The sequence below is a fragment of the Eschscholzia californica genome, unplaced genomic scaffold (genome assembly GCF_041429995.1).
Source record: "Eschscholzia californica isolate CP2 unplaced genomic scaffold, dmEscCali1.0.p SCAF_5, whole genome shotgun sequence".
Taxonomy (NCBI): domain Eukaryota; kingdom Viridiplantae; phylum Streptophyta; class Magnoliopsida; order Ranunculales; family Papaveraceae; genus Eschscholzia; species Eschscholzia californica.
Window position 1 is genome coordinate 17,406,288 of NW_028238472.1, and position 27,458 is coordinate 17,433,745.

Sequence of the window (27,458 nt, forward strand, 5' to 3'; positions counted from 1 at the left end):
ATGGTTAATTCAGTGCTATCGGGTATAGAGCAACTAACTGGTGGAGCAGATCTTGATATCATAATATCAGAAACGGGGTGGCCATCAACGGGTAACGGAGCATTTACAACCATTGATAATGCTATGACTTATAATAATAACTTAATTGCTCATCTAGGAGAAAATACTGGAACACCAAAGAAACCTAACAAACAACTAGAGACTTACTTATTTGCTTTGTTTAATGAAGATCTTAAACCTGCTGGAGTTGAATCTAATTTTGGTCTGTATCATGCTGATAGAACTGAAGTTTATCATGTTAATTTCCCTTGATGTGCTTCAAACTGCTTTATACATTGTACTCATTTCTCTTGAAATAAACAAACATATATTGTTACATTTTTATGTGTAAGGAGGTGTAATCATTTTCTGTTGTGGGAGATTTTATAGGCTCTTCATTTTTGTTAAAAGGGCCCCCCTCAATGATTATTTACCGAGCGAAATGGTCCATGGGAGGATTTTTAGTAAAATTGGAGAGGTACTATAAAACTTCCCTTCTATTTTTAAGTTTACTATCGCACGGAAATGAACAGGGGCGAGCCCACAGGGCCCATGGGCACGTGCCCCACGGCCCAAACGTGAGCTCATTTAGTCTTGAGAGTACATGTGGGGGCACGTGTCCCTGAAAATTTTAGTTCCTTTGCCAGCCAACCCAAAAAAATTCAACTCAATATTAATTACCAAAGTAAAGCCCCTCTTTGGCCCACCCACCTATGACGGCCCAATTCAACAAACTAACTGCCACAATCCACGCATTTACGGTAATCATTTATATAGTAAAACATAAGGGAAAAACGTTGACTGGGACAAACAACTTTTTTTTAATAAAGAATATTGTCTAGAAGTCCTTCCTAAAATTTAGAATATAGTCCTTCTTAGAAATAAAATAACCTACTTAAAAAAGAAATAACTATGTCTTTCTTAGAAATAAAATAACTATTTAAAAAAAAGGAAACAAACAAAAGAAAATAAACAATAAGTAGAATACCAAAAAATTAGGGTAATATAGCAATAACAAATATGGAACATCGTTTTTTTGTATTGATAAGCATATTAAGGGCCCGACCCATTACACTAAATCAGAAAGAAAAAAAACAAGATAACTAATAAGAATTACAGAAGTCACTTGACACTTAGCTCCATCCTTTTCGTGCTCTAAGGCACGGGATATACCCTAATTAATTAGAAAAGATAAATATTCATATGATCCAGCTAAAACCCAAATTCAATTAGAAAAGATAAATTCTTTGTGGTCATTTCAATTTAGTTAAAATTAACATCCTACTCCACCATCATATATTAATTTAAACCCCTTATTCTTTAGACTCTAGGTATAACTTTTTCCTCTCTTTTTTTCTTTCTCTCTTTAAGTTTGAAAATGTCATAATGATTAATTTCTTATAAATTAATATCAAAGTAATTTTAATTTATTGTTAATTTTGAAATAACTAATTTATATTTTATGTTCATGATTGGTGTTTCTTAATGTTATTTTTAATGGGTTTCGGTTTTTTATCCACGAAAAAACCGAAACCCATAAAAAAAAATTCTGGCCTAAAGTGTGCCCCCATATAAAAAAAATTCTGGCCTCGCCACTGAAAATGAGTATTGGCAATTCTTTTTTCACCCCTTGCCATATATTTATGTGAGCATTATGATCAATGACTCTTGAGTTTCAACTTAGATTTATGATATCCAAGTAAGGCTTTTGATTATTCAAACGTGTTTGTTATTCTAATAAGTTCGTGTTCGGAGCATCTAAGTAGTGGGTGCTTATACCAATTTGTCTCGTACGTGATGTCAAGGCTCAATACGCACTTTAGATGTGTGAAAATTTTGTTTTTTAGCTAATTAAAGTTCTTTTCACACTTATACTTCACGAGGTAGTGTATTTGGTTAACAACTTCATAAATTGTTGCATTGCCGACCTCTCTTAATTTTGTTTTACTCTCAACTTGGCACTCTCGGCTTACAGAGTTACCATTGAAACAAGACTGCCTTGGTTTTTCTTTGGGATGTAACAAAATTTTTTTGGGTTGCACTTTACTTTTCGTCAATCTCCTAACAAGTTCTTGTTCATCCTCCATCAACCGGGAAACAAATGATGACTAATGAGATTCCGAGCTAGTGGGTGGTCATGGCGTCTATTCAATACTTTAACAATCCACTTGTCGTGTTCCATACATTTTTTTCTCCAATAAAAAATGGGCAATCACTATTTGAAGAACTTGTGAGCCTCTTTTTGGCTGGGTCTGTAGTGGACTTGAAATTTATAGTAGTGTGACTTGCGTATGAGCAAAGTGCACAACCGTTTGCTTTCGTTGTTTGCATTTTTATGAATCTTTTAACTAGGAAGAAGAGTTTTCCTTCACAATTTCCGTGCACCACCCAACAACTAAATTTTTTTACTCGAAAAACTGCAAAAGAAAAAGAATTTTGTCAATCAGTTCCTACAATGTATAAAAGAAATTAGGGTGCACAAGTAAGAGTAGCATACCCTTTTAGTCATAAAGAATTCATTGAGATAGGAAATTCAACTCTTAAAGTATGACCATTAACCCTGTCTCCAAAAGATCATGTTTGTAAGTTAAATTGGGTATTTTGTAAGAATATTTCAAAGTATATATGATTCTGAGTAGAAACACATTATAATTCTAAAGTTCAACTTTAATTTGCAAATTTCGTAGAAAACTGTAAGAAATTTGCCCAGAATTTCGTGGAAATACACGAGAAAACCTATATAATAAAACAGAAGGGAAAAACGTTGATTGGGACGAACTTTCTTTTTTAATAAATGATAGGGAAATTTTATAGGGCCCCCTCATTTTTGTTAAAAGGCCTCCCCTCAGTGATAATTTAGCAAGTAAAATGGTTCATGGGGAGGCCTTATAAAACTTCCCTGAATGATATTGTCTAGAAGCCCTTCCCAAAATCTAGAATATAGTTCTTCTTAAAAATAAAATAACCTATTTAAAAAAGAAATAGTTGTGTCCTTCTTAGAAATAAATAAGTAATTTAAGAAAAAAGGAAACAAAAGAAATTGCAAGGGTTAAGAAAAGGAAATTGAAATTTCTCTCTCTCTCAATAAAATAACTAATTTAAAAAAAAAAAAAAACAGAAAATAAACAATAAGTAGAATACCAAAAACTTAGGTACCCAGAATATAACAATAATCTACATAATAAAACAGAATGGAAAAATGTTGACTGTAATAAACATCTTTTTTGTATAAAGGATATTGTCTAAAAGCCCTTCCCAAAATTTAAAATATAGTCCTTCTTAGAAATAAAATAATCTAATTAAAAAAGCTAACAGTGTCCTTAGAAATAAAATACTAATTTAAGAAAAAAGGAAACAAGAGAAACTGGAAAGGTAAAAAAATTGAATTAAAATCTCTTTCTTTCTCTCTCTCTCTCTCTCTCTCTCTCTCTCTCTCTCAAAAATATAATTAATTTAAGAAAAAATGAAACAAAAGAGAATAAACAATAAGTAGAATAGCAAAAAGTTAGATTATCAAGAATATAGCAGTAATGAATATGGAAAGTCGGGTGACATGTCGGTAGAGAGGGCCTAGAGATATACTATGGGCGCCTATAGAAGGACTGAGTTAAAATTTTGTCAAATTTGTTTAATACAAAGAGTCCATGGGTATATAGACCAAAAATAATTTGATAATAGGTTTATAGGCCAATCTTCTCAGATTATGGATTATTGGTCCTTTTACAGAAAGGGTATAAAGTATGGATAATTTATTGAGTAATACCAAATGTATCCCAATTCAAAAAACCCCGGGTTTTTTGAATTTCCGAGGGCTTTAGGAAACTTTCCCAAAACCCGTGGGCGTGATTTGTGGAGTATCTTTATGCAGCCAAAACAGATTATTTCAAGGATCTCACTCTTCTTAAATACACTTTCTCTCTCTAAACCTACTCGATTTGGGTTTTCCACCAAATCTTCCCGATTTGTCGAAGAAAAACCCTAAAGAGATCGTTGGAAACAAAAAGTTTGCATCCTTTCATCTTCTCCATTCATCTTTTCCATTGAAGAACCTGTTCAGGTGAAAAGGTAAGCTGGTTCATAAACCCCTTTTCGTTATCAAAACGGTTTTAAACAAAACGTGTGTTACTTTTCATTGAAATCATTATAAATTGTTGTTGCATGTCCATTTCACTTTCTATTGAAGAGGATTTGTTGATTTTGGTAAAGATTTCTATGTAAATAGGAAGTTTCTTTTCGGTTTAATGGCTGTTGAAATCGTTTAGGGTTTTTTCGTTCATATTTTTTTAACAAAACAGGGTAAAAAATCGGTTTTGTTTCATGAATAATAGATCTTTAGTTTTTTTTGAAGTTAATCTCGACATTAAAATTTTTAATTTTACTTGAAAAACCTAATTCTTTTTTTAAAAATTTTATTTCTGTCTAAAAATAAGATACTTTTGTGTTAAAAAAAAACTATAATTTCTTGAAAATGAAACCATTATTTTTGTTTTAGGGTTTAATGAAAATTTTGTTTTTGGTTTAGGGTTTAATGAAAATGTTGTTTATTGCAGCAAAAGGTTGAAGATGGCACCTAAAGGTAAATCTAAATCGAATGTTACGGAAGAAACAACATCAGTAAGAAGGAGTCCATTGAAAAGAAAAGCAATTGTTGAAGAAGTTGTTGGTAAGAAGAAATCCAAAAGTAAAGAAACATCAATTTCTGAGGTAATGTGTATGGAAGATGATATAATTTATTGATATTGTAAAGATATATTGATAAATTATGATTCATTTACATATCAGTGTTAATCTTTTAAGAGTTTCTCCCTTCTTGTATACACAAATTTACAATATATATTAAAATGTATATTATGTATATAGATTGTTTCATAATGTGAAGTAAACTATGCGTACTTTACATGATTTATGTTACATTGTACAATTTTGTTTTTTTGTGTTATTGTACAGGTTGGTGTGAGTTCTAAAAGTTTGAAGTTGAAGGATAAAGGAAGTGGGAGTAAATGGGTTGATATTGTAGGGGAACAAAAGCTAATTCCGGAGCAAAAGACATCGGCTCTATTCAGATACACCCTTAGTAAACCAATAGAGTTGATAAATAGCATCCGTAGCTATATGACTGAAGTAATGAAGGAGGAGATAAGCAAAACTCCTTTCAGCCAACTATTTGATGCTATGGCAGAAGGTACTATATTAAGGGAGAATTATACTACTCGTCCAACTACTGCCATTTTGGATGTTCTTTGTCGATATAAGAAATCGACTAAGAAATTTGTTATTGGGGGTGTTGAGATCGAATTCAAACCTGAAGATGTCTCTTTGTTGTTGGGAATGCCCATGGAGGGTTCTGAATATGAGGCATTCCCAAAGAAAAATGATATAGATCCTTTGAAGTGTGCGTTCTTGACCAAGTATTTCAAGGAAACACTTGAAGCATCAAGGAAAAAAAATATGGGTCTTTCTAGTGCTGTTGTTGGTAATGCACTTCAGAAATGCGTGAGGAATAGTGAACCAGCAATAGAATTTGTTGGTCTTCTAATAATGATGTTATCGGCGAGCTTCCTGTTTGCGACTTTGGCGGGTTTCACTGTATTGCCTAGCATTTATAAGAACATCCAATCTAGAAGAGCTATCAACAGGGTGTCATGGCCAAGAGCCATACACTCATATATGATGGACACGATCGACAAACATTCAGAAGACCCAACCAAAGCATCTGGTTGCTTGTTACTTTTGCCAATGAGTAACTTTTTTAGAACCACTTTTTATATAAATTACATATTATTTCATATAAAGTATGAGTTATTTACAATTTCTTTTTTTCTTTAGTTCTGGGTGTGTATGGATACTAATCTGTATCCGAAAAATGCACTGAATGCAACAAGATACCCAAGGTTCTTGAGGTGGTCTGTGGATGGATTTAGTAATGGGATGGAAAAAGATCTAGCTGCACTGGTACCTGAGGAGGTATAATTAACTTTTTATGTGTTTTTTCATTAATGAAAGTTTTAATTTTTTATAACTATGTTATATTTTTATGAACAGTATATGTAATTTATCGTAAATTACATATAATTTCAGAAGGTTTGTTGTATGCATGTACAGAAGACTCTATAATTTATGTAACTTTTTATGTACAGGTTTTTGAGGATGTTGTGGATGATGTTAGTAAAGAAGAGAAGGAAATGTTAAAGTTTACTGAAAAGGTAGTAGTGGAAATACCTTTTGATGAACAGTTGAATAACATGGAGATGATGGAAGCCCTGAGTAGAGAAGTGAATAAACAAAGAGAAGAATTGAAGAAAAAGGACGAGGAAATTGAAAGTTTGAGAAATGAAGTAATACAACTGAAGATACTTTTAAAGTCTGAACAGAGGGATGAATCATTGATTCGTAAGGATTATAATGAAGGAAATGGTGGAGTTAATGTGGACCAGAATGAGGAGGAAAATAATGTTGGGGAGAAAGATAATGTCAATGATGAGAAGATTGATGGAGGACAACCAGATGATAAGGTTCAGGAAGAAGAAAATGTTCAAGAACAACAACAGGAAGGTTAGTAATTATACATACTTTTACTGTTTTCAAGTACAATTTATGGTAAATGACACATACTTTATAGATACTATTATTATTACAGGAAAAATGATATATATTTTTTTGTAAATTTTATGATAAATGATATTTTATTACATGATTGTTGTTGGCAGATGAAGATGGAAACGTGCCATGCACAGCCATTGTGTTGGTGCCTAATGAGGAAGAGAAGAATTATAGTTCAACTCCCAATTTTGATTTGGGAATAGATTTCACAAATCCACCCGACTTCTCCGACGTTGTGCAAGTTGCAAAAACCTATCAAGAGAATGCTGAAACAGATACATTCATAGATGATGACTTTGTCGAGACTACTCCAACAACAGTGAAGAAGAAGAGAACAAAATCAAAAGCTGTTAAGGGTGGATCGGATAAACCAGTTGATCCTGTTGAAACACCAAAACAGAATTCTCTTATTAAGAGAATCAAGCAAGCTCCCAGAACAAGGAAACTTACTGAAAAACCCGAGCCAAAAGAAAAGGCTGAGAAAGACAAAAAGAAGGAAATTGCGAAAAAGGAAGTAGTGAATGTTGAAGAAGTGGATAAAAAGGGGAAGGGAGTTTCAATTGAGGATGATGAAAAACTTAGCAACTGGAGGAAAAGCAAAGTTTGGAAGAAAGTGAAAGATAATGAGAAAGGGCTGTTTGAGGAGTTTAACCAAGGAGTGAAGATGAAGTAATGAAATAGAAGTTTAAATCCTTGTCGTTGTCTATGTTTTGCAATGTTTTGTTGTTTGTGTTACATTATGATGTTTGTAACAAACATAATCTGTTATTTCTAATATAATATAACTATTTTGCTATAAATTCAGTTTTTTAAACTAACAACAATTAATATGCAGAACAATTGTATGGGAATCCAATCTGACGAGTAATGTTAGAGGAAGAGAGGTGAATTGGCTTATGATGAACTGTGAAACCGATGCTCAGATTATAAATTGGTGGTGAAAGCATCTATCTTCCCAAGTTTTGGTTGGAGCTGGACAAGTGTTCGTTCTCGCGTCTGAATTATGGGTAAGTTTTAGTTAAAGAATTCATAATTTCACCATAGATCTTTTTTTAAGCCATACATTACATTTTTGATATAGATAAAAGATTTAGTATGATCAGTAAAGTATGTATAATTTACTGAATATATGTATATCATGTCAAAAATTACATATACTTTATTTAGAAGTATTCATACTGAAATGTACAATATGTTGTTTTTATTTGACAGACAATGATAAATTGCAAGGCAGCTCAGGCAAACATAGACCCCCACCTATCAGATCGGTTAATAAATGAGGCTGAAAGAGGGCTAATATCTTATATAGTTGCTCCAATGTGTCATTCGATGATTACAGATGTTAGTAGGGGTATTCATTGGACTTTGTTAGTATTTGATTACTTTGATCAGTCTTGGACCCATTACAACTCATTATTCTTTGACACAAAGCTCCGTAAACAATGTGAAGAAAATGCTGCAAAGTATGGACAATACATATTAGATGTGTTTCACAAAACTAAATATGTGAGTCCTGGATTTAAGAAAAAATGTAAGGTTTCGAAGACGCCGTATGATCATCAACAAGGAGAAAAGTAAGTAAAAAAATATTTATTACTTATGTGATTACTGTAATACATACAGATAGTTTTATAGTTTAAAAATTATTTGGTGGTTTCATAATAAATATTATATCAATGATTGACAGTGCGGATTGTGGACTATTTTTTATGCTTCATATGGATTTATTATTCATGAAACATTACAAATGGGGAGTACCAAATGAATATCTTGCGGACGATTGGATTGAATTAGCTCATCGTAAAAGAGCGGAAGTGACATACGAGCTATTGTATGAAACAAGAGATCTGTGGAAAAAAACTTTAATATAGTTTTAATTTAAGTAATGTTTTATTTTTTCGATTTGAAACTAGTTGTAATGACTTTTATTTGACTGTTTGAAGTACAACATATTTGGAGAGTATGTATTTTTTAATTATAAATATCATATTTGTTGAAAAAATTACTGAAATTTATCAAGTTTCTTCCTTTATTTTTTGATACAATTATGAAATGAACAACATGAAAATTGTGAAATTTACATGAAAGTATGAATTAAATGTGCAAAACATTTACTTTGTTATATAAAGGATGGTTAATGAACAAAAAAATTTCCAATGAAATCCTAAAAAATATATAATAGTACGATATACAGTATTAGAGGTATTTGGTTACAGTATTAGAGGTATTTGGTGTTCTTTATCAATTTTCACATATGTTAAGCAAGGTTCATACCACAACTGCTAAAGTACGAACTTTTGATCAAGTATAAAAATAGAATAGTTAAACAAAACGTATGATTCAAACATTGAAAATTTCTTATTTAATTGAATTGAAATTGTATGTTACATAAGGGTAACATATGTGAATACATCAAATATTTGCCCTACATGTTTTGCGGTTGTGGTAAGAAGGTTGCTTACACCTACCACATATCCTTAATTTCCTTGGCATGTTTCCCGAGCTCTCGATCCGTACTGTTCTTGGACGACCTGGTCTACGACGAATCAACGGTGGGAGAATTTTGGTAGCTTCATCAAAAGTCCTTGGTTCATCAACATTGGATATAGGCATTATATGTTCCTGGTAAGTCTTCACATAAGACTCAGTTGTCCAAATAGGATCGTAAAAATAATCTTGTTGGTCGTCAGACAAGCTTTTAATGCACAACATTGCATGCTCACAAGGAACACCATCAACTTGCCACCTTCTACAAGTACAAGAAATAAGAAGAAGATTAACACAATGAGATGGTTCCGAGTAAACCTCGAATATGAATGGGGCTGCCTGGGCAATATTCCAAGTTGCGGCACTATCATATTTTGCTTTCAACAGATCAGTGATGGTTGGACACAAGAAGGTCGTCCATTTTTTAGACAATTCGCGTGTTGTATTCATTTTGTTCATTATATGAATACGAATTGCCTCCAACATTGCTGTAATTGGTAGTCCACGAGCATGTCGAATCTGATTGTTAAAGGACTCTGATAGTTGAGATGATATCGCTGTGTATCTGTATGAAAAAAAAATCGTATATAAATTTTTTATATTTTGTTATAATATCGATAATTTTTCCTAAGAAAAATACATAATGTACAGTAAATAACCTAATTATGCTGTGTAAAGTACATGTTATTTTTAATACAATATCAAAACTTTATAAAGTAAACTACATAATGTTCAGAAAATAAATCAACATAGATAATCAAATGAATACAATATTGTCTGATCGTACCTTATACCGGGAAAGAAAACATCTGCTCAAGAAGCAGGGTCTAAGGATTGAAAAAATGCAGCAACTTTTGAACCACTCATCTGTATCATCTGGTTAATAGTTGCGTGATACTCAGATTCGGGAAGAGCTCTAGCAGCCTTGAAAATCAATGTTTGGAAGAATTTTGATTTTCTAGCTCCATTTGCTAATCTTAAATTCAGATTGTTCCTTAGATGCCAAACACAAAAGGAATGGTGTGCTGTCGGGAAAATGTTCTTAACACCGTTGATTATACCATTGTGACGGTCTGAAATAAAGATATACGTCTTTTCCATATTCAGAGCATTGCGCAAATGCCTTAGAAACCAGTCCCAATTTTGGTCATTCTCAACATCAACCACAGAATATGCTAACGGAAATAGACCTGTAAATTGAAAATATTGTTAGTGAAAGTATAAAAAGTTTAACATTCAAAAGGCATACTTCTTTAAAATGTATATAAAATGATCTGTAAAGTTGTCATAATTTATAATAAATTTACAAAAATGTACATAAAAATATGTAATGGGATGTTGAAAAAGGCAATACTTTTTAAATTAATTATGAGAAATTTAAGAATGTTCAGAAAATACCATTGTTACCGTCTTTAGCCACAGCAGTGAGTATGCACCCGTTAAAACGAGTTTTGCAAAATGTCTCATCCACATATATAACTGGTCGACAATATTGAAAGCCAACTATACAAGCATGTGGTGCAATGAAAATTCTTTTAAATCTCCGAGATACATCGTCAACTTCCAGTTGTACTATGTTGTTTGGGTTGGTACGTGAAAAGGCATCAGCATACCATCTAAGTTTTGCATAGGAATCTCCTTCTTGACCAAATGCTTCATGCATTGCTACTTTCTTCCCCTCATAAGTGTAGTAATATGGAAGTTGGACAGCGTAATCTTTCAAGAAATCTTTCTTCAGACTTGTTGTGGAACGATCTGGGCTTCTTGTAACCACATTTAAAATAAGTTTCCCAACAAATGAACTGTTTATTTTTGTTTTCTTGGTCTTCTTAATGAAATCTTCACAGTCATGTTTCATTTCCATGTCTTTCAAAATAAACATAGATTCGCATTTCAATGGCGCACATCCATGTATTCTCCATTTGCAATCTTCAACAGGACATACAGCAGTTACCCGCTTCGAATCATTTTTAATAAATTTAAAATCATGGCCAGTATTTATACTATATTGCCGAAGAGCAAATCGAAAGGCTTTAGCACCCCCAGAAAATAATTGACCAGGTTCAGTAAACATTTTATCCCAACCATCCGATTTTAGTATCGTCTTCTTGCTTTGAATTGATGAATCTGTTTGAATCTCCATCTGTTGTGTCAAACATAATATTAAATTAATTGATATTGATATAATAATTAAGCATATATTTCAATACAGACCAATTGTTCAAATACGTAAACAATGTAAAATGTACAGAACAAATTACGTACTTTATATGTATGTATGAGATTAGCAGTCAAGTGTAAAAAAGTACCCATAATTTGTAGTAAGTAAAACTTTAATTTATGCCTATTACAAATTCCTTTACAACACAATGTCACAAGTATGTATAATTTGTAATGAATTTTAAATATGTTTAGATATTTTTCAACATCATAATATTGAAAAAGTAAAAGATATGGAGCATAAAGTATACATAATGTATATTACACTACAAATTTTTTCCATACAGTTCTGAGATCACATACTGGAATCTAATATCCATCATTATCAGTACTATCAGTTCAATTTGATCTGAAGGTAATCAAAGATCTGAAACATCTAGATAATTGAATGAAAACATCAGATCTAGATTACATGGACTCAATAAAAATGAAACAGAAATATCAAATACATGTAAGAACACTTTAGATATAGAAGATTACAGCAAAACAGATTCAGAGTAAATGAAATGAAAAAGAAGAAAAGAAATAAAAAAATATAGAACATTTGATTTTTTTCAAATCTTCTATATGAATCGTTAACCTATAAAGCAATAGAGATAAGATTTTAAACCTGATTAGTTGTGGCTAGAATAAAGAGATAATCAGTAAAAACCCTAAATAACAATGGAGGTTTTGATGATAGCTCTTGATTGAATACTAATCAATGGAGTTTTTTACAGCTGGGAGAGAGTTTAATGTATGTTTAATGAAGATTTTGTTTTTTAGAGAGAGAGAGGCAAAGTTACTGGATTTCGGTTACGGAATTTTATTAAGTTAGAAGTTAGTTACAAAACAAACGTGATTGGAGAGAGAAAGTTGAGATAAATATGGAGAAAAAATCTATTACGGTTTAGAATGAGAATCACGTTTAGATATTAAAGAAGGTTAATATAGGTATTAAACATATAATATGTATTATATGGATTTGTGTAATCTCTCTAGATGAGACCAAAAGGACTAGATATCTATTAAAATTATTATTTAGGTTTTGAAATCCTTTTTAGGATTATAGAGGACTAAATCTCCTATTAGGACCCTATTTTTGGTCTATAGACTCAAAAATTATAATACAAATGGCACGGGATATATCCTACTGTAGTAAAATTGTGAAATTTTGCTATGAAATGTTAGGTTACATTCCAACACCACCTATTTCTTTCGTGAAATCTGATTCATTTTTCCCAAATCCAAAAATAGAAAATCCAAATTAGGATTATACCTCATCAATATCATCAATTCCTAATCTAAAACTGGAAAAGCTTCTATAGTGAAGTTATGGAGCTTGGATTTTACTTGTAGTAATGGTGGAAAAAGAATGGTGGGTTTGTTCAATACGGAATGGGGGTTTTTTGGTCATTAGACCAAGCAACCATTTTTCCTCCTAAGATTAGCTAAAAATTGATTTGTTTCCTTTTGTAAATCAGATTTCAACCGAAAACAAAAATTCTACTTATCAACCCCACAGTACCACAGAGCCATCCCCACCACCATCACGAGACAACATCATGAAGAATTCTGTAATTAACTTTTTTAATCTAAAATCTTTATTACATGAATGTAGCTAAGATATATAGGTTGTTCTGAGTTCAACGCGATATCGAGAAACCTTGCCGCAAAATAAAGGGATAAATAAAAACGTTTATAAGAATATCCAAGAAAGAAAGAATGGATCTAAAAATTCAACTACTCTGTCTCTATACAATATTTTTCATGAAATCTTAGAGAGACACTCATATCATTGATCTATCGATTTAAGAGATAATTCTTGCACGACAAATTGGACAAGTCTGCATAAAGAATTTAGACTTTAGCCATTCATTAATACACTCCACATGAAAAATGTGTTTGCACTTTGAAAGCATGCACAATTTCTTCTCCTTTTTCTCCTTACCATCATTATCGCTAGTATTATCATCTGTACCTTCTTCACGTAAATTCTCCAAACAAATAGGACAATCGATAGTTGTCGATGCATCCTTAGGGGGCGCTTGTCTCGGTTGATCTGATGAACTTCGTACTGAGCTCATTCCGTTGTTAAAATTATTATCACTACGACTTTTATCAACAAAATAATCACTTGTTAGAATAATGATGAATTCTTGTAGTTGTTGTCCTTGCCCATTACGATTCCTTCTTGGAATAGTAGGTTGAGAACGTAGATTTGGAATCCAGCCTTGCTCAACAGAGGAGGGTACATTATAACTTAATGGTGCCAGACTAGGGTTTCTACGCCAGTCCGGGGTATTTATTCGAGTTGACCTTGTTCTTATATATGATATAAAACTAGAGCAACAAAAATAAAAAACATAGAACACAGGAACTAACACGACAATAGAAGTTTCTACTTTTCTAGCCCAAAGTGGTTCAGAAGAATGGTGGTGATGATTAGTATGAGGATGTACTGGCGAAGAAACTGGATTTAACATGATTTAAAAAACGACCTCGTAAGCAAAGTCTTGATTAAGGGTGGGACAGTGGATATCAATCGGGTGATTAAAAAGTTGCTTGATTAAACTAGAGAGGCTTGCTAATGTAATTTCTTGAATGAGGATCACAGAGGAATTTCAAACACACAAAAGTGATCACTAGATAAACTAAAGAAAGAATTTTTGAGTGGAAGACTTGGTGTCTTATATATATATATATGTTTGGTATTCAAATTCAAATTGAATATGGAATCCTAAACTCACAAGGAAGTGAAGTTAATTCCTGGTTAGAAAGTGAATATATAAGCCTAATAGGTTTTGCGGTGGTTCTATAGGTGCCCTAAATTAGTGACATGGGCCTACCTAAACAAAATTTCACAAGCCAATTTGCCCATTCATGTGTAAATCGGGCACACAGAGCAACAATCGGGGGCCCTATAGAAAAGAACTACTTACGTGTTACCCAAAGGTCCATCGTTCACTCATATTTATTAGGGTTAGTTCCAATTTGGCCACCCAAAGATGACCAACTCACCAAAATGGCCCCCTAAAGACGACCAACTTCCATTTTGACTCCCTTTCTCATATTTCCGTTGGTTAACTTAACTGTTGACTTACCTTTTCCCTTTTGACCCTTCATTCTAATAAAATAATCCTTCCAGTTAGCTTTCTTTATCTCATCGGAGATGAGGTCACTGTAGACGACTGACCAACACCTTGCCGAAGATTCAAATATTCATGTATGCATCAAAACCAGAGTTCAGATTTCCCAAGCAAATTTGATTCAAAAGCCAAACGTTTCAGATCGATAATTATAAGTTATTTTAGAAGTCATCTATATATTTATGGATCAATGAAGAGGTTCGAATCATTCGCACCATTAATATCTCTCTTACCATTAGGGTTAGATATGAATGGGATCATTTTCATCATTTCAGTTTATTAGATCAGACTCGATTTGTTCCATCTTCGAATTTGTCTTCATCGTGAGTATATCTCATTGAATCGGATTTGAGTTCTTGGTTATGTCATCATAACACAGTGGACCAAAATTTGATTTCCTCACCACATCTGATTCAAAATCAAAACCAGACAGACGGCAATATCCAATCTACTTTGTTGATCATATAGAACAATTTAACCCTTGATAGGAAGTCAAAAATCTCATATGCTTAAAATTATTTTGGGAATCAATGTCATCTTTTTGTTTTGGATCTTGTTATGTTCATTGCAATTCCCTCGGTTTTTAATTGAACAAAAGTATGAACTTTTAAGTTAATTGTTGGTATATCTTATAACTTTCTATATTTTTGCTCCAGCACTTCAAGCCTTTCTTGAATACCTTCTAAACAGTCCAACAAAGTCGTTCATTTAGTCCAGAGGAGATAGACTTTTCGGCATCAAGATCGCCTGATAAGATCAAGATTCTTCTTGAATGTCAGATTTTTCTCTCAGTCCTACAAGGGTGCTATGAAAGAGAGCCAAATAAGGAGAGATAGAAATCAGGAAAGAGGGGGAAAATGAAAAAGAACATGAAAGAGGAGGAGATGGGGAAGAAGAAGTGGTCGACAGTCGTGAATGACCAACTTCCGGCAACAAGCAAGATAAGTGACAAAGGATAGAGAGAGAAAGAGTTTTGAAGAGAGGGATAAAAGAGGAAAAGGTAAGTCAGCAGTTAAAGTTGACCAATAGAAAAACTCAAAAGGAGGCTAAAATGGAAGTTAGCCATCTTTAGGGGGCCATTTTGGTAAGTTGGTCATCTTTAGCAGGGGGAAAAAAAGGAATTAACCCTATTTATTATTTACATTTTTACCCTTTGATTATAATAGTGTTTCTTTTCAGTACAGTCTGATCTGGCCTGTCTAGCTAGTCATATTTGCGACACAGTTCAACTTTTTTTCTCATTCTTATTAAAGATTAAGTAATATAATTTATATGATATAAAATATACCTATAAGGTCTTTAATTTTCCATAAACTTCTAGCGGATTAAGGAATGTAATTTATTGGGTAAGTTTGTATATTATTTTCAAGTAAGTTTGTAATTTATATCTCATAAAAATTAATTTTGGGTTAGTTTGTAATTTGTTTTCAGGTAAATTTGTAATTTATATCCCATAAATTATTGGATAATTTTGTAATTTGTAGCTAAGTTTGTATTATATATTCCATAAATTTTTTGGCCAAGTTGATATTTATTGTCAGGTAAGTTTGTAGGGTAAATTTATCATTTATTTGTTATCTTGTATGTGATGTGACACGAAAATGTCACATTTGGAGAGCCTAACTTAGACTAACTAGTCCTTTTTGAGTGTTATCAATAATATTTTATGTGTTTTTCATGTTAGGTACTTATTTTGGAGTTAAGCATGTGATTCGGAATAAAAGGAGCGAACTATCACTATCATTTCATGTGCCGAAAATGAGAGAAAAAGACTTCAAGCAAATCAAATGACAAGTATAGTCAATGACGAGTCCGACGGTGAAAACGGTATTCAATTCGGAGTTCGGACGGGGAAGATGTGGAAGAAAGAAGTCCGAGGGTATTCTAGTCCTTTGTAAGAATTTAAAGATGTAGAGACAAGGATGGAGACACTCTCTTGGTTTCTAAATCAAAGCCCAAAACCAAGTCCAAGCCCAAGAAATATTAAGAGAAGAAGAATTGGGTAGAGATTTTATAGGCACCCATTTGTGGTCTAAAGACTTAGTCAAGTTTGACTAAGTCTAGGGTTTGACTCAAGTTAGAGTAAGGGGTCAAAGGCTACTATTCAAAAAGACTATTCATCATCTTCTTCACTAAGAAATGAGAGAGAGAAAGAGGGTTAGGGTTCTTCATCACCAAGTAGAGCTTGAGAGAGAGAAAAAGAGAAGAAAGAGAAGGAGGATTGCCGGCCAAGGCAAGGCCGGCCTAGCCTTGGCCGGCAGCAGCTCGGGCTGCACGGCAGCAGCTCGAGCTACTCGGGAAAGCATGGCAGCCGGCACGGGACTGCAAGCACGGCAGGAGCAGCCCTCAAGCTCGGGACGCTGCTGCAGGTCGCACCTGCAGCAGCTGCTGTGCGCGAACAGCAGCTACCGGAGCATGAGGAAGCTTCCACAGCAGCTACCGGAGCATGAGGAAGCTTCCACAACAGCAAGGACGCGTCCACGGGAAGCTTCACATGCTCCGAGACGCATCTGCAGGCGCGCACAAGGCTCGGGACAGCACCCTTTGGCCGGATCTTGATTTTTGGCCGGATTTCTTCACTCTTTGACCGGATTTTTATGAGTTTTCCGGCAACCTTCTTGATCCGAATCTTTAGGGTTTTTGCTCCCCATCATCTTGGCTAGCTTCCCATGTAGTTTGATTTGATTTTGGACAAGAAATTTCTAGAGAGAGAAAGCTAGGGTTAGCTTTAATGGAGGTTGTGTTCTAAATGGAGAAGATGATGGTGGTCGCTATGGGGAACCCAGAATTTGCTAAGGAGAGATCGACTGCACCTTAAAGACTCATATTTTCCGACGATCTTAGCCTCGAACCACATCGAAAAAGGGGGATTCTCTCATCATCTTCTTTCCATTTCTTATTTAATCACCATGTTTAGCTAACTTTAGTGTGTCGATTATATGAGATGAAATGTGATGAATTCGTGATTATGTTTAATATGATTTGATGTTTTGATTATAAATTGATGTTCATTTATTTCGATTATCGTTTTGATCGTATTTTCATGTGTCTTGTCAAGCACTTCGCATAGTTAATAGACGAAACGAAGTATTAGATATCGATCGTAGTCTAAGTAATAATTTCATGTGTCTTGTCATGCACTTCACATAGTTAGGCGACTAGACGACACTTTCGATGTCTCGGGATTAACCGATTTAGACGTTTGTTTGACTAAGTATGATCTCCGGATATACATAGTACTTAGAGACATCTACTTTAGGAGTCGAATATCGATTGTACCTCGACACATCAAATCGGGCTACACATAGTCGTAGGTTTATCATTATGGATTCCGGACTTCGACACCTCTCTCACTTATTTGTTGCCTGAATCGAGTCTTACCGTCTCCCGACTCTTGTTCCTCCGACTCTTCTCTCGAATCTCTCTCGCCCGTTTACTTTCTTGTTTAGTTTAGTTTTACTTGTTTTATTCTCTTCTTGTTGCTTATTCAATTTCATAACCCCCCATTTATCCTTGTTTCTCTCCTTTTTAGTCTAAGTTAGCTTTTAATATCTAGACCGAGGGATAAGACCCTTCGATATCCAAACTACCAACCTATCCTTGGATCGACTCCGGTTTTACCGGTTACTACTTGATACCTCCGCTTGGGTGTGCAACCTTTTCGGGTGCATCAAGTTTTTGGCACCGCTGCCGGGGATAGGTTTAGTAGTTAAGATATCGTTTGTTGTTTTGTTCAGTAGTTTAGTGTTGTTTGCTTACTTAGACGCTTTTTTTTTTCTTTATTTGTTTTTGTAGTTTCTTATCTTTTTATCTTTTTAGGTACACATTTTAAGAAAAGAGCCAAAAGTGACATAAAAGCGAAGGAAAAGGAAGGAATCGAGAAGTTAAGAAGAAAGGCGAACGAAACGAGAGGAGCACTCGATAGTATCACATTCTATCTCTTCTTTTTTTACTTGTGTGTGATTGTTTAGTTCTTTAAGTGTTAGCTCCCATTTTGTGATTGTGTGTTAGTATCCTTGAACATTGTGAGATCATGGCAAGTTGGTCATTTGATGAGAATGACCTTATGCGAACCCTTTCCAACACTAGTCGACCATCTACAAGTCATCAGGACTACTCAAATTTATATAGGAATGTTACGACTAGTGATAGGAATAGGCGAGTTGAGTCTGACCGACCTAGGATGACCATGGGTGAATATCGACGGATGTATGGAGTCGGTCAGACTCGTCATGAACATGGTTTTAGGGATTATGAGCATGAGGGTAATCAACCCCGTAAGAGTCTTCGAGACTATCGACAAGAATTTGGGATGACCACACCTTCATGTATGAATTCGTCATTTGTTGAGGACCGTAGTGCTATTAGTATTGATCGACCACGTCGAAGTCTTCGTGACTATCGACAAGCATATATGAACGGTTCACTCACTGATGACAATTCTCGACTCGATGATTCCACTCAAAGAGTCGAGGCTAGGTATCTACATGAAGGTAGTGGAGAAAGGACCATGGAGACCATTAGCCCTGTTTGTGCTATTTGTGCGAGCTTAGACCACTTGACCGAGTATTGTCCCATGATCGGTATTTCGCGAGAGTCTTCGTCTAGTTATACTCATGTGCCTTATTACGAGGAGATGTCTGAAGGAACTCTCCAAGCATTGTTAGAGTATCAAACTAGATTCAATCGAGATATAAAAGAGATCACGGAATGGATTCTCAATATTGTTGATAGAATTGAGTCGGAGCCTATCATCGACGAGGAAGGGGTTCGCGCACCCCAAACCCAAGAGGAGACTATGAATGATGGTGAGGGTAATACACCTAACTCTAGTCTTAAGTTAAATGTCGAAGAAGCTCTTTGATAGACCCTTAGAGCATGAACTGACCGATGAACCTTATTGCTCAATCCCTCGACCATTGTCATCTCACCATGATCCGACTACATTAGATTTGAATATTCAGGATGATAGCTCTACGAGCAAGTTTGGGGATCACACGATGTTGAACTTTCCAACTTTTACCACTTGTGATTATCTGGATGGGTTATGTAGAATGGAAGGTGTTATGCCTAACTTTGAGGCTCCCGATGCCTTTAAGGATGTCGATAACATAGTAGTTGAAGAGATAGCGGATTGGATTACTTACCTAAGGAACTTATGGACCTTGACTTGGTCCCCGAGCCTATTGCCTTACCCTTAGAGTCTAGTTCGACCTTCCACGTGATCTCAGACTCGGTTGTTGACAGATGGGCCTAAAAAGTTTCCTAAATAGGTCACCACCCGCAAGTATACGGGCGTCAAGTGATAATTCCGGTAAGACCGGTTCGTTCCTCAGAGACTAAGTGAAACCTATTCTAAGACTTGGAAGTAACTTGGTTTTTTTTTTTGTTTTGATGAGGTTTTGGTAATAAAATAAAATAAATAAAATATTAAAATAAAATTACGGAAAGAAAATAATTACAAATGATACAAGGAACTCAAATGGGGGAGAGCCTAGGGTTTTCTGAATCCGTTCTCCTAACAATTCTAAGGACAAATTAATTTGGTCTAATTCGATAGTTCTTTGTATAACTCAGGTTTTCAGTCCATGGACGGTCTAAAAACCCGGAAGATATTATCGTTAAAATAATAAAAACTGTAATAAATTTATCATTAGAATAATTATTGAAACTTCATCTAAAACCCTAGATAGGTAAGATTAGTTACTCATAGTCATTATGTAAAAAGAATTGGAAAATAAAGTAAAGAATCGGAGAGAAAACACCTTTTTTCGCCTTTTTTTCCTTCTGCGCAGCCAAACAGAACCTTAGGGAAAATTATTTTCTCGTCTTCCCGGAAACGATTTCCAGGTGAGAAAATAATTTTCCTTCCCTGGTTTTTCTTCTCCTTCTCTGTTTTCTCTTATTTCTCTTTCCAAACTTCTCTCTTTCTCTCTCTAATGAGTACAGAAACTCTCTCTAATAGTTATAACCGATTAAGGATAAAGAAAGAAGAAGATGATAATGGATTTTATAACCTTTGATTCAATCTTTCTCTCTCTACAATATCTCTCTCTCTCTCTCTCAACTCTCTTAATCTAACTCTCTCTTTCTCACTAAGAGAAGAACTAGAAGAAGAAGAAGAAAAGAAAAGAAAGAACAGAACTCTCTTTCTCACTTTCTCTCTCTAGCTCGGTTATGATCCTTCAATGGTGGAGAGATGTTATAACCGTGGCTCCTCTTTCTCTCTGTCTAAACTCCCTTTTCTGTTTTCCTGGCCGTGAGAAGATGCCAAATAACTCACACTCAATTCATTAACCTCAATTGCTTTCTGTGAATTCCCTCTCTCTCACTAAGAAGTCAATTCCAAAAACCCGAGATGATGAAGATGATGAGAATGGGTCTCCTCTGTTTTTCCTTTTCTGCCGTGAGCCCCCCTTTATCTCTCTCTATCTCTCTGATATTTCTGTGTTGATTGAGCTAGAGAGAATGATCTCCAAACCGAGATGATCCCAGCCGAGATGCTCTTTACATCACTCTCTCTCTCTAATATAGTCGGTTTTGGTTGAGCTACCAGAGGAAGACTCTCCAGTCGAGATGGTGATTGTTTTCGACCCCAAACCGAGATATGTCCTCATTCCCCCCTTCCTCTGTTTTTATAAAGAGATGAATAAAAATCATATCCCACTGTCTATCTCTGTCAAACCGAATCTCTATCTTTCTTTTGTTAGAGATACCCAAAATATCTTTTTCTCTCTAATCTTCTAAACCAGCCGAGTTCTCTCTGAAAATGGAAACGATGGAGAAACCGAGAGCTCTCTCTCTCTAGAAAATATATATACAACACCATTCTTTCTAACATTCTTCTCAACCTTTCCATCTTTGCCGAGCTCATGTTTTCCTTCCTCTTTAATTGAAGATTTCTTTCTCTATCAATCTCTTGCAAATCTTTCTTTTGGTTGTGAATTTGAAACCTTCCATTAATTTGAATAGAGAAGATAGACAAAAGGGAAATCCGGATTTGGTTTGATCGTGAATGGCTAGGGCGACATGATTCTGTGCTTCTCGGGTTGGTAAATGTTGTGTGACGCTCCTCTTCAGATTAAGCCATATTTACGAAAGTTAAACTAGCCGTTAGATCTTGCATAAGTAGCATTTGGAGTACCCGAGTATCTTGCGCCGCGTATACACGGAATAATATTCAAATTAGAACCGGAATGCCAACAGATTGCACGCCACGTGTCCCTTACGCTCCATGTTGACTTTCAGTCAACTGATTTTGACTAAAACTTTGACCGATTCTAGTTTCGTCATCCGGGCTTCGATTTCACTTCTGTTTTCGCCTACGGGATCGTGTTGAAGTCTAATTTTATCCGAGCATCAATATTAGCCGACTCACCCGACTACCATAATCTCCAAATGACCAAAATGCCCCTCAATTGTGTCTTTCTCCTGATTTTAGCATTTTTTCGCACCGAACTCCGTAAAAGACACCTGGAAAAGAGAAACAAGTAATTCATGAGAGTAACTGCTCGAAATAGACTAACAAGCCCAAATTAAGAGATTCAAATGAGGCATCTTCATGACTCTTCAAACATCCCCAAACTTAGATTTTGCTAGTCCTCGAGCAAAACAGAAAAATGAAACCAAACCCAATTCACCACTTTCGTAGGGAATCACGATTGCACTTAGCACGTGCAACAAGCCGTTAAACCTCTAGGTTACCCTATAGGACGAGTTTTGTCTCGTGAGGGTTTGCAGTGAATGTACCCACAAAATTCAATGTTTCAAAATCCAAAAGGATCTAAATATGACATGGACTAAAAATGTTAAGCCGATAAAAATTTTCGAAAGTTAATAGAAATGAAATCCAGGTCGGCCAAGCCATACAAATGCTAAAAATCTTTTCACTAGTAATCATGACTCGAAGTGCACGTGACCAGCCAATATAAGTATCATTTCGGTTCTGAAAAGACAAGACCTCGATTACCGTCTCGATACATTTCGCCTCGACTACTGCCTCACGGTCATACACTCAAAAATTAAAGTTACTCAAGAATGGTTCACTCTATGTGCGAGTATGAGTATGAAAGAAAACTCAACACATGACAAAAGATGGACTAAATTCTTCGTGGACGACTGATCTCATAGGAAGGAAACAACCACTAATACGGAATGGGGAAGCTAACCAACTCTTCTCACCTGATCTACTTTCTAACAATGCTTCCTAGAGGTCGATAGACTAAGGATAAACTAGAACTCCTAAGAACTCGACGTCTTCAAATCTTCAAGAACTACTTTGGGATAAACACAAACAAACACTTTTTTCTTTGATTTTTTTTTTTTTTTTTTTTTCATAGTACTTTTCTGGTAATCAAACTCAAATACACAAAGACTTTTCTTGACATTATTCTTTCCTTGGGTATAATTCTCTTCATTTTGCTTCATGCCTTATTCTCAGGGTTCTAATAAATGGATTTCTATCTTCCTCTAGTTGACGTTGTTTTCAAGTTTTTCAGACTACAAGAGAAAGGTTTACTTCCTGATGACATTCCTAGTGGTTGTAAAGTTTGAACTCAAGAGATCAACTGAGCTCTTCTTTCAATATTGCGAGGTTGAGTAGCTCTTCACTCTACTCGGAATTAGCTCAGAAGAGATCACTCAAAACAATCAAGAAAGGCTCAGAATCTCACATAGGTTAAGTCTCCACTTATGATCTATTAAGTTCTCTCAGAAAAGTCAACTCTTCACCTATCTAACACTCACATGGCTAGTGCACAGACAACCTCAAGACTCGAAATTCGTGAAAAAAACCTTTAGCAAAAGTGTAGCACAACCAACTAGACTCTATAACTATTAACAAGCAAAAATAACTAGACTCACATTTTCAATCCAAAAATTAAAAATTTTGAAAAATTTTAAACCCTTTTGAATTTTTGAAATAAGGACTTAGCAAAAATTTCAATCCCCTATCCCCAAACTTAAACCGAACATTGTCCTCAATGTTCTGAAAACAATGCAAAAATAACAGGATGAAGGGAGAGATATTACCCGATTCAGCGTCCTCTGCATGGGTTGCCTCCCAGAAAGCGCTAAGTTTAACGTCTTCAGCCAGACGAAACAGATGACTCGAACAAATAGAAAGAATTAACCTACTGGATTACAGATATGTGATTAACTGTAAACCAATATTCGATACATCTGTGGGTCCACCCAAAACACAAAGTTTTCAGTGAACGATAGTCTCACATTTTTGTAAATTACTGATAGTGCATGTGAGACTATCAGAAAAGAAAGGTAATCCCCAAACTTAGTGGATGCACAATCCACTAAGTAAGCATAAATACTCGGACCAATGACTAGAAAGTCATCAAAAGGATCGACATAACAATGAAGGGCCAATATATCCGTCGAAGGCAGAAAGTCATCTGCAAGTTTAGTGGATAGAATATCCACTATTTCCATAGACGTTCTCGAGGAGACATCTGAAGTGTCCCAAAAGGGATCAACAACCGAGTCTGAGATCATGTGAACGGTCAAACTAGACTCTAAGGGTAAGGCAACAGGCTCGGGGACCAAGTCAAGGTCCATGGTTTCCTTAGGTAAACAGTCTGACAAACTATCCAACATGTCTCTAGCGTCATCAATGTCCTCAAAGACATCTGCGGCCTCGTAGTTATTCATAATATCATGCCTTCTTAGCTTTTCATCTAAGACTGACTCCTTACAAATCTCAAATGTCGGAAAGTTAAGAATTGTGTCATCCCCAAACTTGCTCATTGAGCCATCATCTTGAATATCAACGTCTAGTGTAGTCCGATCATGGTGAGGCGACACGAGTGGAGGAAACAAGTCAACATCAGACCTTTCAGGCTCTAGGGTATTATCAGTAAATTCATCGACATTTAACTTAGTACTAGGGTTAGACGTATTAACCTCGTCATCGTACCTAGTACCTTCCTGAGTTTGGGGTTGTGAAACCCCTTCCTCGTCGGCGAATGACTGTGACTTAAGCATCTTTACCTGTTGAGTCAAGGACTCGATCTCCTGCTTTGTTTGAGTCGCAAATTGTGACATCATCTCAATAAGACGACTCTCGGACTCTGATCGAGATCTATCTTCAAGAGTCTCCTCATAATAAGGCTCACTAATGTAATTAAAATAAGACTCTTGATAAAAACTCCCACCGTACATATTAGGATCATCATACCTAGTACCTTCCTGAGTTTGGGGTTGTGAAACCCCTTCCTCGTCGGCGAATGACTGTGACTTAAGCATTTTTACCTGTTGAGTCAAGGACTCGATCTCCTGCTTTGTTTGAGTCGCAAATTGTGACATCATCTCCCTGAGACGACTCTCGGACTCTGATCGAGATCTATCTTCAAGAGTCTCCTCATAGTAAGGCTCACTAGTGTAATTAAATGGAGACTCTTGATAATAACTTCCTTCGTACATATTAGGATCATACCTGTCTCTAAAGTCATTGGCCTCATAATAGTATGGACTATAAGGTCTCTCATACATATTTGGTGTCGGACCATATCCATCACTATTTTGACCATCTCTATACATTTGTCGGTGTTCTCCTAATGTCATATGAGATCGATCAGGTTCTGGTCTACTCCACTCACTAGTCGGACCGTTTCTAGACATTTGTTGATAATCCCCAAATGTCATACCCGGTCGGTTAGGCTCGTCTCTACACATCTGTTGGTACTCTCCTAGGGTCATACCAGTTCGGTTAGGCTCAACTAGCCTATTTCCCTCGTTAAGTCGTTGATAATCTCTTAGAGTCGTACCACGTTGGTTAAGCCAGTCTTTACGCAACTGTTGGTATTCTCTTAAGGTTATATCAGTTCGGTTGATGACGGGTCCCTTTAGATCAAGGTCATCATCATCAACAGGGTACGTCCAACCATTAGAAAAATGTGCCATGATGGTCAGGCACGATCACAAGATGGGAATTGACACTTGCAAAAACTACACTTGATTCCTTTCTATTGGTCCTTTTTTTTTAACACGAAAATCGAGGAAGCACTACGAAGATCTTATGAAAAGTACCCACTAACAGGGGATTCGTGGGTGGTCAGAGAAATTACCTCCCGTTCAAGACGGGCGATGACCTTTGTAGACGACCGGGCCACTCTTCCCTCAAGTGTTCGAACCCGAGGCTTCTTTGGATTTTCGGTTACAATTTATAAAAGCCCTCCAATTTCGGGTCAAAACAAAAGAAAGTACTAAAAAGTCTAAGTCTCTCTCTCACGAAAATAAATACAAAAAAATAAAAATAAAAACAGTAAATTTCTTCTTTTGAGGTCCTCCTCCTTGTTGCGCCTCCTCTTCAGCTCCTTAGTGTTCTGCACACCAAAAACAGAGAAGCAAGTCAAAGTATCCAAAATTCAAAACTTACCAAAAATAAAAACTTCCCAAAATTAGAATAAATTTAAAACATAGTCCCCGGCAGCGGCGCCAAAAACTTGATGGGCCTAAAAAGTTTCCTAAATAGGTCACCACCCGCAAGTATACGGGCGTCAAGTGATAATTCCGGTAAGACCGGTTCGTTCCTCAGAGACTAAGTGAAACCTATTCTAAGACTTGGAAGTAACTTGGTTTTTTTTTTTGTTTTGATGAGGTTTTGGTAATAAAATAAAATAAATAAAATATTAAAATAAAATTACGGAAAGAAAATAATTACAAATGATACAAGGAACTCAAATGGGGGAGAGCCTAGGGTTTTCTGAATCCGTTCTCCTAACAATTCTAAGGACAAATTAATTTGGTCTAATTCGATAGTTCTTTGTATAACTCAGGTTTTCAGTCCATGGACGGTCTAAAAACCCGGAAGATATTATCGTTAAAATAATAAAAACTGTAATAAATTTATCATTAGAATAATTATTGAAACTTCATCTAAAACCCTAGATAGGTAAGATTAGTTACTCATAGTCATTATGTAAAAAGAATTGGAAAATAAAGTAAAGAATCGGAGAGAAAACACCTTTTTTCGCCTTTTTTTCCTTCTGCGCAGCCAAACAGAACCTTAGGGAAAATTATTTTCTCGTCTTCCCGGAAACGATTTCCAGGTGAGAAAATAATTTTCCTTCCCTGGTTTTTCTTCTCCTTCTCTGTTTTCTCTTATTTCTCTTTCCAAACTTCTCTCTTTCTCTCTCTAATGAGTACAGAAACTCTCTCTAATAGTTATAACCGATTAAGGATAAAGAAAGAAGAAGATGATAATGGATTTTATAACCTTTGATTCAATCTTTCTCTCTCTACAATATCTCTCTCTCTCTCTCAACTCTCTTAATCTAACTCTCTCTTTCTCACTAAGAGAAGAACTAGAAGAAGAAGAAAAGAAAAGAAAAGAAAGAACAGAACTCTCTTTCTCACTTTCTCTCTCTAGCTCGGTTATGATCCTTCAATGGTGGAGAGATGTTATAACCGTGGCTCCTCTTTCTCTCTGTCTAAACTCCCTTTTCTGTTTTCCTGGCCGTGAGAAGATGCCAAATAACTCACACTCAATTCATTAACCTCAATTGCTTTCTGTGAATTCCCTCTCTCTCACTAAGAAGTCAATTCCAAAAACCCGAGATGATGAAGATGATGAGAATGGGTCTCCTCTGTTTTTCCTTTTCTGCCGTGAGCCCCCCTTTATCTCTCTCTATCTCTCTGATATTTCTGTGTTGATTGAGCTAGAGAGAATGATCTCCAAACCGAGATGATCCCAGCCGAGATGCTCTTTACATCACTCTCTCTCTCTAATATAGTCGGTTTTGGTTGAGCTACCAGAGGAAGACTCTCCAGTCGAGATGGTGATTGTTTTCGACCCCAAACCGAGATATGTCCTCATTCCCCCCTTCCTCTGTTTTTATAAAGAGATGAATAAAAATCATATCCCACTGTCTATCTCTGTCAAACCGAATCTCTATCTTTCTTTTGTTAGAGATACCCAAAATATCTTTTTCTCTCTAATCTTCTAAACCAGCCGAGTTCTCTCTGAAAATG

The 27,458-nt window shown here is 35.4% G+C and overlaps 1 protein-coding gene and 1 pseudogene across 2 annotated transcripts in view; one reads left to right on the top strand and one right to left on the bottom strand.

The window, feature by feature from the left end:
* Positions 1-312, top strand: LOC147537552 (putative glucan endo-1,3-beta-glucosidase GVI pseudogene; annotated as a pseudogene).
* Positions 313-22,773: 22,461 nt separating this feature from the next.
* Positions 22,774-27,458, bottom strand: part of LOC147537553 (uncharacterized) — an 84,173-nt gene continuing 79,488 nt past the window's right edge. The window contains exons 3-4 of one of the 2 annotated variants that reach the window (XM_086639412.1): positions 24,922-25,552; positions 22,774-24,663 (exon numbers count right to left, since the gene is read on the bottom strand). In XM_086639412.1, the coding sequence (XP_086495538.1) occupies positions 23,628-24,663; positions 24,922-25,388 (1,503 nt within the window). In that variant the 5' untranslated portion in view covers positions 25,389-25,552 and the 3' untranslated portion in view covers positions 22,774-23,627. Of the gene's footprint in view, positions 25,772-27,458 lie in introns of both variants that reach the window. The other variant, XM_086639414.1, reaches the window with a different exon arrangement.